General features: G+C 46.7%; 1 protein-coding gene across 4 annotated transcripts in view; it reads left to right on the top strand.

Annotated features, from left to right (window-relative positions):
• SPTBN1 (spectrin beta, non-erythrocytic 1) overlaps positions 1-13,536 on the top strand; it is a 197,665-nt gene that overhangs the window by 165,999 nt on the left and 18,130 nt on the right. For all 4 annotated transcript variants that reach the window (XM_045979662.1, XM_045979663.1, XM_045979664.1 and 1 more), the window contains 10 exons: positions 162-308; positions 1,368-1,631; positions 3,043-3,267; positions 3,736-3,825; positions 3,923-4,204; positions 5,031-5,161; positions 6,362-6,566; positions 6,968-7,342; positions 11,798-12,042; positions 13,188-13,326. In XM_045979662.1, coding sequence (XP_045835618.1) covers positions 162-308; positions 1,368-1,631; positions 3,043-3,267; positions 3,736-3,825; positions 3,923-4,204; positions 5,031-5,161; positions 6,362-6,566; positions 6,968-7,342; positions 11,798-12,042; positions 13,188-13,326 — 2,103 coding nt within the window. The remainder of the gene's footprint in view (positions 1-161; positions 309-1,367; positions 1,632-3,042; positions 3,268-3,735; positions 3,826-3,922; positions 4,205-5,030; positions 5,162-6,361; positions 6,567-6,967; positions 7,343-11,797; positions 12,043-13,187; positions 13,327-13,536) is intronic.

The raw sequence follows: 13,536 nt of genomic DNA, 5'->3' as shown, positions 1-13,536 counted from the left end.
AACCTGTCATGACAGGTCAGAGTTGTAAATATTTCATTGTCTGTTGACATGGAAACGTGCAGTATGCATTGTACAACATAACACCACTCTTTCCAGGCAGAAAAAAGGCTGATGTCTGTGATCACAATCTCTGAAAACATTCTGATTTTTGTTTTTCCTAGCTATCTCTCTGGATCAATGAAAAGATGCTCACCGCCCAGGACATGTCTTATGATGAAGCCAGAAACCTACACAGTAAATGGTTAAAACATCAAGCATTTATGGCAGAACTTGCATCCAACAAAGAATGGCTTGACAAAATTGAGAAGGTGAGAAATTAACATGTTTGATGAGGCTCCTGTTTCTGTGGTGTGGCCTAGCATGAAAGTGACCCTGGTGGAAGTGAGCTCCTCTATGAAGCACAGTCTCTTGCATTTTGAGTCCTGTCTGATCCCATACAGAAGTGTTACCATAGCAAGGAGCAGTCCCTCTCCCACTTAAGGATTCCCGACTTTGACCGGGGAGAAGGGAGAAAAGCTGAAACCCAACCAGGTATGGTGCGGAAGGCTTGATTTGTCTTTTCGTGAGTACTGGTTGTTCGGTTTCTGTTTTGTTTCTCACCTCCTGTGGGGGATGGGCTGCCAGCCGCCTGGACAGAGTGCCCACTGTCTTGATCCTGTCATGTGTCCTGGACTGTAAGAGACTGATGATCTGCACAGAATTTAGAAATACTACGTTATTTTAAGTTTTCTCAAATTTTTTTTTGGGGGGTGGCGGTGACCAGGCACTATAATAACTTAAAATCTGTTATTTTGGCACAGGGAGATTCTGTGCAGCATAACTGAACATGAAAGTGAAGTTGCCCACTCCCCTCTTCTCTTTCTCAGACTCTATATTGTTTCGGACTTTTTAAGATCTTACTTATTTGAGAGAGCTCACAAGGATGGGGAGAGACAGAGGGAGAGGAGGAGACTCCCTGCCGAACAGGGAGCCCAATGCAGGACTCAATCCCAGGACCCTGGGATCATGACCTGAGCTAAAGGCAGCCACTGAGGTGCCCCTTGTTTCAGATTCTTAATGGTTAAAGTAACATGTTAGGGGCTTAGGGGGCCAAGTGGAGAGGATGAAATCTGACATCATGAGCACTTCCCTCCTGCCCCAAATGAAACTGTTTCATCATGCCGCGGTCATTTCTTGCTGGACTCTTGAAAGCTACCTGGTCTATGTTGTGTACATAGACTAGGCCCTTGTCCATTTTTAGTCAGTGGTAGCCTATGTGGAAAGGCTCTGTGTGTTGAATGAATACGTAGATCCCAGCTTAAATACCTTAAGGTTTATTTTCACAGTGACCTTTGTTTCCTAGCAAACTGTTTGTTTATGTTTTCCAGGAAGGAATGCAGCTCATTTCAGAAAAGCCGGAGACGGAAGCTGTGGTGAAGGAGAAACTCACTGGTTTACATAACATGTGGGAAGTCCTTGAATCCACCACCCAGACCAAGGCCCAGCGGCTCTTTGATGCAAACAAGGCTGAACTTTTTACCCAGAGCTGTGCAGATCTGGACAAATGGCTGCATGGCCTGGAGAGTCAGATTCAGTCTGATGACTATGGCAAAGACCTGACCAGCGTCAACATCCTCCTTAAAAAGCAACAGGCAAGTGGACAAGGCGGCCACATACTTGGGCCTTTTTCTGTTTTGTTGACATCGTCTTCATTGTCTTAAGTTGCCCACCATGTTCTCAACCACCTGTCTTCTCTGTGAAGGGTGTGTTTCTTCTGCCAGCAACATGGGACATTGCTAGAATCAACTGGACGGACATAATATTAGAAGTATTGGGTGTCTCTTCATGGGAATACTTTTTTATTGTCATCATCTTAGTTGATAGATACCATTAACAGCTGAGTAAATACTCACTTCATTCATTTCTGCAATTTACACAAGGGAAAGTAATCAGGTTGGCATACTTTGCTGCGTAATGTCTAGTAGGTACATGTTAGTTATCTTCGTTGGTCAGGGTACTTTTTAGATAATAAAAGAAATTTATTTTCTTGTTTTGGGGACATCATGGTAGTGCATCCTAAAGGCAAATGAATTTACTTCAAATTTCAAGAAAAGAGCTTCCACGAAGTTGAGAAAGCAGGGTGATGGCAGAATCTTCCAGTGGCTTCCCTGGCTGGGTTTGCGATGTGTGGCCAAGTCCCCGGCCCCACAGTTGTGCTTAGAACCACTCACTGTGGAAACGTCTTGGCCAAGTGCTGAGGCCCTTTTCTTCAAAGTGGTACCCACCATTTTGCTAAGTGGTATGGTTACTTGACTACATTACTGTGCATTAAGGAGTTTTGTTCTCGTGGCTGTTTACTTCCCTACGTAAGAAAGGAGTCTGTTTATTCCTAGGCATGACCTCCTGTTTCTCAGCCATCAGTATGTGATGTTTCCTGAGTGAGGGACCCCCCCCCCGGTTTCACTTTCACTCATTTTCCTCCTATAAATAAGCAATTAGCATGTTTCACCTCATTATCTGGTATCAAAAAAATAATCAGGCTTCTAATTGAAGAAATCGAGAGAAGATGGGAACATTAATTATTTTCTTTGCCTAAAAGAACTGGAACTTGAAGATGTTACTTTTTTCCTGATGGTAATAAGGGTTTCCAACATTGTTATGGCTTCTAAACAAGCAGATGAAGACTGTCCTTTCCCTGTAATTAATTCTGGTTTCTCTTGTTACTTTCTAAGTTCCTGAATGAACCAGAATATTGTTTCTAGTTTAAAAATCCTGGAAAGGGGGATGCCTGGGTGGTTCAGTCAGGGAAGCATCCGAGTCTTGATTTCAGGGTCAGGAGTTCAGGCCATGTGTTGGGTACCACGCTGAACGTGGAGCCTACTTAAAAAGAGTCCTGAAAAGGGATTAATTGGTAGTTTGATAGTTGTTAAGAATCCTTTCTGAGAGTCTCCGTTATATAAATTTAGACTCAGTCTTCCATTTTGGCCAGTGCCCAGAACATTTTATAGGATTGTGTGTCACCCATGTCTCTGGTGTGACAAACTTGATGTTTTCTCCCCTCAGATGCTGGAGAACCAAATGGAGGTGCGGAAGAAGGAGATCGAGGAGCTCCAGAGCCAGGCCCAGGCCCTGAGTCAGGAAGGGAAGAGCACTGACGAGGTAGACAGCAAGCGCCTCACCGTGCAGACCAAGTTCATGGAACTGCTGGAGCCCTTGAACGAGAGAAAGCATAACCTGCTGGCCTCCAAAGAGATCCATCAGTTCAACAGGGATGTGGAGGACGAGATTGTAAGTAGACTGTCACCACACAAGGGGCCTTTCCATAGGCCTTCTCCCTTTTCCTGCCTTCAGCTGTGTGCTCACTTCTTCATTAGACTCACTTTGTGCTGCATTGGTGAGCGGGACTGTTGAAACCCATGGTTTTATGTATTTACACAAATTGCAACTCCATTGTTTTCTTTGATTTTCTGAAGATGTTCTAGGGTTTTAATGCCCCTAGAATAGTAGTTTCAAAAATAAATTAAGAGTGAGGACTCACAGCGAGTCCAGCAGTGAGGATGAAGTATGATCTAAAAGACTAGCCCTCGCCTTATAATGGGGGAGAAGGTCAGGCTCCTCAGGCAGCCCTTGGCAATGGGATCGCACACACCTTCTCTCCCGGCTGGCCACCCTGCTGGTGCTCTGTTGCACTTGTCTGCATCATACATTTGTTCTTGTTGAGCAGTCCTGACCACCTCAGTTTACAATTCTTTCCAGTTGTGGGTTGGAGAGAGGATGCCTTTGGCAACTTCTACCGATCACGGCCACAACCTCCAGACTGTGCAGCTGTTAATAAAGAAAAACCAGGTAAGCATTTCTGCTACGGCTAGCTTGGTCTGATGAGTAATTGCTCCAGATGACAGGGCAGAGAATGTGAGAGAGCCCTGTTTCCCCACTCCCACAGACCCTCCAGAAAGAGATCCAGGGACACCAGCCTCGCATCGATGACATCTTTGAGAGGAGCCAAAACATTGTCACCGACAGCAGCAGCCTCAACGCCGAGGCCATCCGGCGAAGGCTCGCTGACCTCAAGGAGCTGTGGGGCCTCCTCATCGAGGAGACCGAGAAGCGCCACAGGCGGCTTGAGGAGGCACACAGGGCCCAGCAGTACTACTTTGACGCGGCCGAGGCGGAGGCCTGGATGAGCGAGCAGGAGCTATACATGATGTCTGAGGAGAAGGCCAAGGTGAGAGAGGTTTCCAGCCCTACCCCAGAGAGCCTCAGACTCCCACCCACCCCATGCTTATTTTCTTTTGGTGTCTGCGTCTTCGTGAAACATTTCATCATTGCCTTCAAGTGATATGGGGCACACCATGGTGGCTTGAGGTGACTGGAGTCTGTAGCTGTTTCCCCCAACACAGAAGCTTCCTGTCTGAGCTCTCCCCGTATGTCATTAAGACTGGGTTTATCCATTTTTTTTTTTTTTTTAAGATTTTATTTATTTATTTGACAGAGAGCACAAGTAGGCGGGGGGGTGGGGGGAAGCAGCCTCCTCACTGAAGCAGAGAGCCCAATGCGGAACTCGATCCCAGGACCCTGGGACCACCACCTGAGCCGAAAGCAGCGGCCCAACCCACTGAGCCACCCAGGCGCTCCCCTTTTTTTAATAGTTGTTTGCCAGAGTCCTTTTTGCTCTCTTTAGTTAATAGAGTTACCTAAACTTCATAAGATGCTTTTGAGACCCTTTAAAAGTCTTTAGGATTGCAGGATGCTGTCATCTCCGTATGTGTTAGGCTGTGAGGAGCCTCTGCCAGCCAGGGCACACTTGGTTTCCCAGGCTTTAGCCTGTACCTCAGAGGCATCTCATTCCGCACAATCCTTGTGTTCCTCTTGCGCAGGGCCTCCCACGTTAACCCTCCAGAAAGGCTTCAGTGTTGCACTGCCCCTATCACACTTGTGGTTTTGTTCTTTCTGACAATCCTTCCGCCCATCGTGAAATCAGCTGGTCCTGCTTGATGATGGTGTTGGGTCAGAGGGGGCGACTATGGTTGTGACCTTCCCCCTCTTTGCAGGATGAGCAGAGTGCTGTCTCCATGTTAAAGAAGCATCAGATTCTGGAACAAGCCGTGGAGGACTATGCCGAGACCGTACATCAGCTCTCCAAGACCAGCCGGGCCCTGGTGGCTGACAGCCATCCTGAAAGGTGAGGAGTGTTCACGATGAGACTGACCTCTCACTTCCTGCCAGTGTGAGGGTCTGTTCCTCTGACCCATGCAAACGGAAATGGCAGCATCCATCTCAAGTAACTGGTGATGTAGATCTTTGGGAAGTGTCTGTAAAATAGATCCAGTAAGCCTGTGCTGAGCGGGAAGGGTGAACTCTTACGTTAGGAAATTGCTCTTGTGGGTTAAATATCTCCCATGAGCCATGGCCCTCCTGAAAAATGGTGTTAGTGAGAAGTACAGATTGACTTGCACAGAGATGGGTTATCAAAACCTCTCCTTGGGTTGAAAGTCATCCAGTTTAGTTAAGTGAGGATTAGTTTTAGGAGGAGTGGTAGGCAAGAATGCACAGACCTATAAAATAGTAGGAGCAAGAGGGTAGCAGTTCCTCACATATCAAGTCCATGGAGCACCTTGGGAATAAAGAAGAGGAGGGGTGTGTGTGTGGTACTTCCCTGCCTTGTACAACGCTCGCTTATTAGTTAAGCCTAAGGCAGTTACCTTAGGCTTGCTGTGTAACTGCCTTTTATAACTCAGGAAAAGAATCGGCTTTGTGCATCAACCAAAGGCAAGTTGAAGATGCAGTCTGTGGCCGTGTTGGTATACGGGGTCCTTCATGTATTCATGATAGGATTCCCAGGAAAGTGAGAAGTCCTTATCTGTTTGGATTCCTGTTACAAGACAGTCCTGGGGAGAAGTGGAAGGAGGGGTTGCAGCACTCCCAAGACCCACTTGACAGGAGTGGCGAGAAAGAGCACACACCCCAGAGAAGGTGGAGATATGTGCCAGACAGGGATAGCATTTGTCCTTTCGGCTTCTTGGCTCTGGAAAATGGAAGATGGCTCCTGGGTTTCACATTAACTTTTAACGTCAAAGGAAATCCTGACTTCCAGAGCCAGCAGTGCAGAGAATTGGGGTTTCTCCTCCCTCCTTCCGTCATTACAGTCAGGATGGCCTTCAGCCTTAATGATTGTGTTCTGTTTACATGTTGGCTCTAAAATTACTCAAGGTCAAATTCCAAACTTTTATTTTTTAGGCTAAATAGGTGAGCTGGAAGTTTCCTTGAAGAAATTTTATGTAACGTGCTCTCTTAGCATTTCCACCTCATTTGTTTTTTCCCTGAAGAAAATGTGGCATTTAAGGTCCTCTTCCTGCCCCCCCCACCTCTCCCCCTCTTGCAGTGAGCGCATCAGCATGCGGCAGTCCAAGGTGGATAAGCTGTATGCGGGCCTGAAGGACCTCGCCGAGGAGCGGAGGGGCAAGCTGGATGAGAGGCACAGGCTCTTCCAGCTCAACCGGGAGGTGGATGACCTGGAGCAGTGGATTGCCGAGAGAGAGGTGGTCGCAGGGTCGCACGAGCTGGGGCAGGACTACGAGCACGTCACGGCAAGTACTGGAGGCCAGGCTGGGGCGGCCATGTGGTGTGCGCTGTGCACGGACTGCTGCGTGACTCCTGATCTGTGAGCACATCTCACGCCCTGGACTCAAATGGTCTTGGGGTTTGGTTTCAGTTCAGCTTTTTCATTACCGAGCAACTTTAACTTAGGTTGTTTAACCTCTCTGTGCCCTTTGCCCCTGTAGTGAAAGGAGATGGAGCCAGGCAGGGCCTTGCTCTGCGACAGAGAGCAAGAAGGAAGCCTGATTGAGTTTTTAGAGCTAAAACCTGTTAAGTCACGCATAGCACTTGTTTCTTTCCAGAGGACATTCATGCAATCAAGAAACAAAATGTTCATGGTAGTATCACTGATTTTTTTTTTTTTTTTTTTAAACACTCATCCCCATTTCAGATGTTACAAGAACGATTCCGGGAATTTGCCCGAGACACCGGGAACATTGGGCAGGAACGCGTGGACACGGTCAATCACATGGCCGATGAACTCATCAACTCCGGGCATTCGGATGCTGCCACCATCGCTGAGTGGAAGGACGGGCTCAACGAAGCCTGGGCTGACCTCCTGGAGCTCATTGACACGAGAACACAGATTCTCGCTGCCTCCTATGAACTGCACAAGTTTTACCATGATGCCAAGGAGATCTTCGGGCGCATCCAGGACAAACACAAGAAACTCCCCGAGGAGCTTGGGAGAGATCAGAACACAGTGGAGACCTTACAGAGAATGCACACCACATTCGAGCACGACATCCAGGCTCTGGGCACTCAGGTGGGTCAGGGAGCTGACCCCGGGGGGCAAGGAGCATCTTTGGGCATCTCTGAGGGTCTCTCTCCATTCCTCAGCACCTCAAAACATGCCTCCAAGAATTGCCCAAATTACACACACACACACACACACACACACACACACACACATTGTTAAAATGCCCCATTTGGGAGAACTCAGTCCCTAAAATATTGCACAGGCAGATACATTAAGTGACTATCCCCATGATTAAAACAAACTAGATGCATTTGCAAACATTTGCAAGTTACAGACCTCCTCAACAAGACTTTGTATTATGTGAGCATATTCATCCAGAATCATTTCCACAATAATACTTTATTATTCTCCATCCACCAGGATCTAAGTTATATGTCCATGAAGAGGGAAAACAAGAGTCTAATGTTTTTAATGTCCCTGGCCTCCCCACTCCCCCAGTCTGAGGTGGCTGACACAAAGACTTTACAAGATGCTTGACAGAGTGATAACAACACAGCAGTGAGAACCTGGATCTAATCACTCTTTAGTTCATGCCCCAATCTCCGCAGTTTCTTACTAGTCTTACGACTTTTAGATGAAAAATCAATTGTATCTTTTTCTCCTAAATTTCATGGTCCTAGAGAAGATGCCAGTTTTATTAAAGATAACCAGCCCTGGGTACATGAGGAGGTTTGTTCTTGTCTGTTAGGAGCGTGTTGGTGATCTAGGGCAGGAAACAGCAAACTTCTTCTGTAGAAGTACAGATGGTCAACTCGTTCAGCCTTGTGGGACACGTGGTCCCTGTTGCAAATCCTCAGCTCTTCCGTTACTGCATAGACAGCCCTAGACAATACGAAATGAAGGAGCATGGTTGTGGAACAGTAAATTTTGATGTATAGAGACACACAGCCCAGCTTTGCTTTGACTGTGGGCTGACCGTGATATGGAGCCATCGGCCTTACCAGTCTTCGGTGCAGTCTGGAGTTTGTTCTCTGGAGGGACTGCCTTTACCACCATTGTCTTCTCCCGTATCCTTAATTGGCCCCTTCTAGAAGCTGATAGATCGCAGCTGGGGCTTCATGCAAATAAAGTGGCTTCAGCTTTTCCACCAAGGAGGTAGAAGATACTGAAGGAATATTTAAGAACAGGTATGTGGAGTAGCTGAGGGTCTACATGAAGCAGAATTTAGTAGAGTGCACCATGTATCCTAAGGATTTCCAGTCTTTCCTTCAGAGCTGGTGGACTCCCCAGCTCTGTGACAACTTACCATTCAGAAGCTTGTCAGCTTTGTGTTCAGCGGCTTTCATCACACACAGGGTCCTGGGATACCACGTGAATGCCAGAGGCTCGTAATGATGCCATCTCATCTGTGCGTGGAGCAAGGCCTCTAGAGAGGGGCAGACCCCAGTTAGAATTGGGGCTTGCTGCTCTGTATCTCTGCATGTTTAATTTGTCTGAAGTTTCTGTTCCCTAATGCTTTGAGCATCCAAATGTTGTTTGCAAAATATGTGCTCGCATGAGAGCTCTGTAAGGTTCTGTAACTGCTGTTACATTTTAAAAACAAAAACAAAAACAAAAAAGCCTGGAGGAACTTGAAGAATGCCTCAAGGACAGAGCTAGAACAGACCTTATCAGCAATAGGTCTTTCCCTGCGCCTGTAAAATTACATCATTTTAGAACCTGAAGAAACTAGAGATGATGGAGTTGCTCTCTTATTTTCTTCATTAAACCCCTGCACCTGGTGAGACTGAGGGCACCCCCCCTTCCTCTCGAGGGAGAGTAGGAGTCCACTCCCTCAAGTCCTGAGACTCTGCCTCACAGTACCTGCTGGACGAGGCCATTTACAGCTGGACGTGTATGCGTGCCCCTCCTGCAAGTGCAGACTCAGCCGAGGTTTCTTGTAACAGAATTAGAGTAGATGCAGGCCCTTGGGACGGGCTCCCAGAAGCCTGTGGTGTGTCCTTCCCTGAACTTGTGCCAGCCCACTCTCCACTCTGCAAGGGAGCCATAGTGGTCTTCACTGACTTCTCAGAGCAGTCGTTCATTTGTGTGGGGAATTTTCACTTTTGCTATCCCTCCTCTACCTTGTGTGTGTGTGTTTGCTTGGGGCTTTTTTTTGTTTGTTTTTGGTTTTTTTGAGAACAAATTAAAAACAAGCAGAGGCACAAGAAAAGGTTTTTCTTTGTTGCTGTTTGTTTATTTGGGGTTTTGGGTTTGTTTGTTTTTTTATTAATTGTTGGGAAAGATTTGTTTAGTCCTATAGGAAATTAGTTTTTCAAATAAATTTCCTAGGAACTTGCTTGTTGTACTTTGAATTATTACCTGAGCCACAATCATGGAAGAGTTCCAGAAGCGAGCATATGGAAATCAGATTGTCACAGAAAACAAACCACATTGGTTCTTCTTTGCATTTATTGCAGAAATTTGTTTTCCTTACGTGTCAGCACCTGAAGTCCTTCTGTGTGGTTGGGGTTGATATCCAGCTCCTTGAAGATGCCAGTGTTGTCCATACTTCCCCTTCTCCTGCGTCCACCCCCAGCTGCTATCTGTCAGCAGACTTCCCTCACAGGCCTTTCCGGGCTCCTGTAGTCTGGGATGACACTTGTGTGCGGACTGTGGTCACACAGCCTCAGTAAATGAAGGCTGAGTGTCTATTCTCCTCCTGTATGTGTGTTTTTAATTAGATGTCCCACTACTAATATGGAACAGAAATGTAAAAATATAAAATAGCCGCAGTTACAACTTCCTCTCGGAAAGGCCTATCTCACTTCCACTCCTCCCCAGAAAAGGGTGAGAGCTGATCCTTGTTTATCCCCCTTTGTTGCTCAGAAAGTGGATATTAGGCGCAGCATCTACACTTCCCTTTGCTCCTGGAACACTTTGCATGAGTGTGTAGAGCCCTCCCTCATTCTTTTCCATGCCTACTGAGGAGCCTCTTGTGTGGGTGTGCCGTCATGAATGTAACCAGATTCTCATGGATGACCTTTATTTTCACTCTTCTGCTTTTACAGATGTTCCTGCAATAAAGTGTCTTTCATTTCCTAAATGTGCATAACTATATATAATATGTATAACTTCGGTGCCTACTGCCCATGCCTTCCACAGGAGCTGTAACCTGTTGTTTTATCAACAGTCAAATCTGCTCACCAGCAGATACACCCTTAGACTTGAATTTTTGCCTGCTGATAGATGACAAATTACAGTATCTCCGTGGAGCATCTTTTCCTAAGACCCATTTGCATTTCCTGTTCTTTAGGAACATTTCCTGTTCTGCAGAGTTTTTATTGAAATTTGGCTAGTGAAAATTCTACCTTTTTGGATGTCAGTCTTTTTTTTTTTTTTTTTTTTTTTTTTTTTTTAGATTTTATATATTTATTTGACAGAGATCACAAGTAGGCAGAGAGGCAGGCAGGGGCTGTGGGGGGAGCATGCTCCCCGATGAACAGAGAACCTGATGCGGGACTCAGTCCCAGGACCCTGAGATCATGACCTGAGCCAAAGGCAGAGGCTTAACCCACTAAGCCACCCAGGCACCCCCGTCAGTCAGTTTCTTGGGCTGCATCAGATGATACTTTTTTTTTTTTTTTTAAGATTTATTTATTTGACAGATAGAGATCACAAGTAGGCAGAGAGAGAGGAGGAAGCAGGCTCCCAGCTAAGCAGAGAGCCCGATGCGGGGGCTCGATCCCAGGACCCTGGGATCATGACCGGAGCTGAAGGCAGAGGCTTTAACCCGCTGAGCCACCCAGGCGCCCCCAGATGATACATTTTTGTTTTTCAAGTTGAACTGGCCCATATGAGAGCTCTTACAGCAATATCACGTAGCAGTGGAAAATTTGTTTTCAAACTGAGTTCTTGGGGTGCCTGGGTGGCTCAGTGGGTTGAGGCCTCTGCCTTGGCTCAGATCGTGATCCCAGGGTCCTGGGATCAAGCCCCGAGTCGGGCTCTCTGCTTGGCGGGGAGCCTGCTTCCTCCTCTCTCACTCTTTCTGCCTGTCTCTCTGTCTACTTGTGATCTCTGTCAAATAAGTAAGATCTTAAAAAAAAAAAAAAAACTGAGTTCTTCATGGCAGTTCCTTACGCACGATTTTAAAATAAACGTCTGTACCCTGCAGGAGCCACTTGCATGTTGATTTTTAATATGTCTGCATATGTACTCTGTGCTTTCTGTACCATCCTTCTATCCCAGGCTGCCTCCAGGACACCTAACCAAGGTCTCCTGCGTGCATTCTATAGCATTTCATTTGTCTTCTCATTTGCACTGAACTGCATAATGCAGTTCAGTACATTTGTAGTAAATTTGGATTTTTCCAGTGTGGATCTCCCTAATAGAATTGTGAGCTTCGTGGGGTGTAGGGGCCCCATGTCGATTCGGTTCTCTCTTTAGTGCAGAACAGCGCGTGGTGTGCATGGAGGGAGCGGTGGGACGATGGAGAGAAGGCCCAGCCATCTGAGCTGACTCCTCTCCGCTGTGGCTTTGCAGGTGAGGCAGCTCCAGGAGGACGCGGCTCGTCTCCAGGCAGCCTATGCGGGTGACAAGGCTGATGACATTCAGAAGCGGGAGAATGAGGTCCTGGAAGCCTGGAAGGCTCTGCTGGATGCCTGTGATGGCCGCAGGGCGCGGCTGGTGGACACAGGGGACAAGTTCCGCTTCTTCAGCATGGTGCGTGACCTCATGCTATGGATGGAGGATGTTATCCGGCAGATCGAAGCCCAGGAGAAGCCCAGGTAACCCTCCTGACCTGGGTGGGCGGGAATCCAGCTTGCTGACCCTGGGTGATTGTTAGAGGGATCTTCCAGAGAGAACCAGGGGTCTCTCCTAAAAGCTTCAAGACCAGAGCTGGGGTGGTGAGGGGTTTAGAGGCAGCTTCCATCGCTTCTCTTTGCAGCACACAGTTACCAGGGAACCACGCATCATGTTGTTGAACCCTCTCTCCTACTCCCCCTCCCCCTCCCATGCTCCACACTCACTCTTGCCCTCCTGCCCTTTGTCTGGGCCTCAGCTTCAAGCAGCCACACCCCCTGGGCATGACTAGCTCTGCCTCATCATTGGAATTGAGTTCTTTCTCTGTGTCCGAGATTAAAAGCCACTCAAGCCTTTTTCACATGCATTACCAAAGGTGTCTCTTACCCTCACCAGTTGCTTAAATGGTATCTTGAGATGATTATTTAATATTTATTCCGTATCTTCTCTCTGGCCGTGTTTGCTGCAAGGCAGTGAAGAGCAGCTAAGAGATGACCAGGCTGGCATATACACAGCCTCCACTTTCAGCCCTGCCAGCTCCAGCCCCTGAGAAAAAGTCTTTTATTACTATATATATAAAAAACAGTTACAGTTCCCAGATCAGGACTTTCGGCTTTGATCCATGAGAAGTTCTCGCAGCTCTATAGTCCTTGATTTCAAGCTGGTTGTGGCTCTGTGTACCTCTTCATGCCTGAATAAGGGGGGGTATCAGCGGCTCTTTGGAACACATGTGTCCTGAACCTTTGGCACTAACTCGTGAGGGTATAAAAGTTTGAACAGAAATCCAGTGGTTTTTCTGGCACCTGCCTGGCAACCATTTGGAATTACCCAGGCGCGTGTGCACGTGCGTGCACCCACACACACACATACACAAACAAATACACACTCTCTCTCTCTCTCTCTCACAAATGAGAGAAGCCTTATTCCAAATGTTAGGTTGCATTGCTGGTCCTGAATCAGACCTTAAAGACATATGGTGCTCTTGAATGATTTCTTGCAAATTAATTGAATGTTTTGAAACCTATTGATTGATTGATTGATTTCTTGCAAAATTAATTGCATGTTTTGAAATACATGTTTATTTGGAAAGCTTGATCTCCTAAAGGAGGTATTGTTTTTCTAATTTTAGGGATGTATCATCTGTTGAACTATTAATGAATAACCACCAAGGTATCAAGGCTGAAATTGATGCTCGTAATGACAGTTTCACAACCTGCATTGAACTTGGGAAATCCCTGCTGGCGAGAAAGCACTATGCATCTGAGGAGGTAGGACAGCTCTTTGCTTTATGGCCCTGGGATGGACGCAGATAGTCTTTAAGATGTAAGAGGACTTTATTTTGTCAGTACGTATGCTTGTATGTTCGTAGAGACATACACAGAGAAATACTTATGTCTGCTTACACATATTTTGAAATTCTTTGTTCCTTTCCTGTGTGTGTGGATTAGTTACACAAGAACACTCTAGGCAAAGAAGAC

Source organism: Meles meles, chromosome 15, assembly GCF_922984935.1.
Source record: "Meles meles chromosome 15, mMelMel3.1 paternal haplotype, whole genome shotgun sequence".
Taxonomy (NCBI): Eukaryota; Metazoa; Chordata; class Mammalia; order Carnivora; family Mustelidae; genus Meles; species Meles meles.
The sequence above is the reverse complement of the archived record's forward strand: the minus strand, read 5'-3'. Positions and strand labels throughout refer to the sequence as shown.